Consider the following 2,045-nt stretch of genomic DNA (forward strand, 5'->3'; position numbering starts at 1 on the left):
CTTGTATCCAGTAAGTTCTCAAGAATCCCTGACATGCAATTCCTTGGAATGTGATCTATGGATCTGAAATACAAAGGAATTGGATATTTCACCACCTTTCTGCATGGGAACTGTAATCAGCATATTTGTCCTCAAACACTATTTTTAAATACTATTGGAAGGGTTCCCTTATTTTCAGTGTAGTTGTGACAAACCTGATAAAAACTAAGCATCATTCTGATTATGTTTCCAAGTGACATGATCTTGGGGATTTTCCTCACATCTGAGTTCTGTATCGGCATCATAGGGAACTCATTGCTCTTCCTGTCATATATGTACATCTACTTAGATCACCGTTATCGGAAGAAACCCATAGATTCAATTTTCATGCACCTGGCAATGGCCAATACTTTGACAATTGTCTTCTTGTTGATACCTGATATCATATCATCCTTTGGAATGAGACGTCTTCTCAATGATAATGGTTGTAAGGCAGTCTTGTATATCTACAGAGTTACCCGGGGTCTTTCCATCTGTACTACCTCTATTCTGAGTACATTTCAAGCCATTGCCATCAGCCCCAGTAACGCTAAGTGGGCGTGGCTGAAACCTAAACTCTCTACATGGATCTTTCCCTCTTTCTTTTTCTCCTGGGGCATCAACATGCTCATTTACATTCATATCATTCATACTGTAATAGCTAGGAACAATGCCAGTCATGCTGGCCAGGGATATATTCACGCTTTCTGTAAGACCAGGATGTCTAGGGATGAAAATTCATTGCCATTTTTCATTGTCATATTGACTCGAGATCTCCTCCTTTTGGTCCTCATGATGTCAACCAGCATCTACATGGTGAATCTCCTTTTCAGACATCATAGGAGAACCCGGCATGTCCACAGCCAGAGCCTCTCCTCCCAGCCACCTTTTGAAACCAAAGCCACTCACAGCATCCTTTTGCTGGTAAGCTGCTTTGTGTTCTTTTATTGGTTGAGTAATGCTGTCACCCTTTATGGATTCTATACACCTGAGAAAATTCCAAGACTGGAGGGAGTTATTGCTATTTTATCATCTTGCTACCCAACCATGTGCCCTTTCATACTCATGAGGAATTATAAGATCGTTTTGGCCAGGCGTGCTGGCCCACGCCATTAATCCCAGCACTTGGAAGGCTGAGGTAGAAGGATCGCAGTGAATTTGACACCACCCTGTGACTACACCTTGAATTCCAGGTCAGGCTAGACTAGAGTGAGACTCTACCTCAAAATATAAAACAAAAAAAAAACAAACAAAAAGATTATTTTCCAATTTACATCATCCTTTTTTATACTGAGAAGTACTTGTGTTCAAAATGCAATCAGTAGCTGATCTCAACCCCACACTTAAAAATCCACAAAGGAATGTATATATCCTGATGTGAGAAGATAAAAATGTGGAACTTCAACACTTGATATCACCTGAATTTGAATTCTATATGCTACACATTCTTTTTTTTTTAATTTTTTGGTTTATTTTTATTTATTTATTTGAGAGCGACAGATAAAGAGGCAGAGAGAGAGAGAGAGAGAGAGAGAGAGAGAGAGAGAGAGAGAGAGAGAGAGAGAATGGGTGCACCAGGGCTTCCAACCACTGTAGACGAATTCCAGATGCGTGCGCCCCCTTGCGCATCTGGCTAACGTGGGTCCTGGGGAATCAAGCCTTGAACCAGGGTCCTTAGGCTTCACAGGCAAGCACTTAACCGCTAAGCCATCACTCCAGCCCTGAATTCTATATGCTACACATTCTTAAAGCTCACATTTTAAATTTTACATGAGTAAAAGTCCACGCATGTCATTTTGTTCACTTCCGCATTTGCTACCTGTTTAAATTATTATAAGTTGGTCAAAAATTATTGGTACTAGATATACCCTTTTTAAAGTATACACTTTATATGGACAGATCATGCATTGGTACCATAATTTCCCTCCTTCCTATACCCATTCACAGAAGACACTCCTCGGTTGGATTTCTGGCATTCACCATGGGTTTGTGGGTTATGAGTTGTGAAAGCAGCAGTCAGTCATTGT

General features: G+C 40.6%; 1 protein-coding gene across 1 annotated transcript; it reads left to right on the forward strand.

Moving 5' to 3' along the window:
- The first annotated feature begins 237 nt into the window (after positions 1-237).
- LOC123454809 (olfactory receptor class A-like protein 1) lies at positions 238-1,134 on the forward strand. The gene has a single exon (XM_045134219.1). It carries the CDS (start codon positions 238-240, stop codon positions 1,132-1,134), a length of 897 nt encoding a protein of 298 aa, XP_044990154.1.
- The last annotated feature ends 911 nt before the right edge of the window (positions 1,135-2,045 follow it).

The sequence above is a fragment of the Jaculus jaculus genome, chromosome 14 (assembly GCF_020740685.1).
Source record: "Jaculus jaculus isolate mJacJac1 chromosome 14, mJacJac1.mat.Y.cur, whole genome shotgun sequence".
In the NCBI taxonomy this organism is placed as follows: Eukaryota; Metazoa; Chordata; class Mammalia; order Rodentia; family Dipodidae; genus Jaculus; species Jaculus jaculus.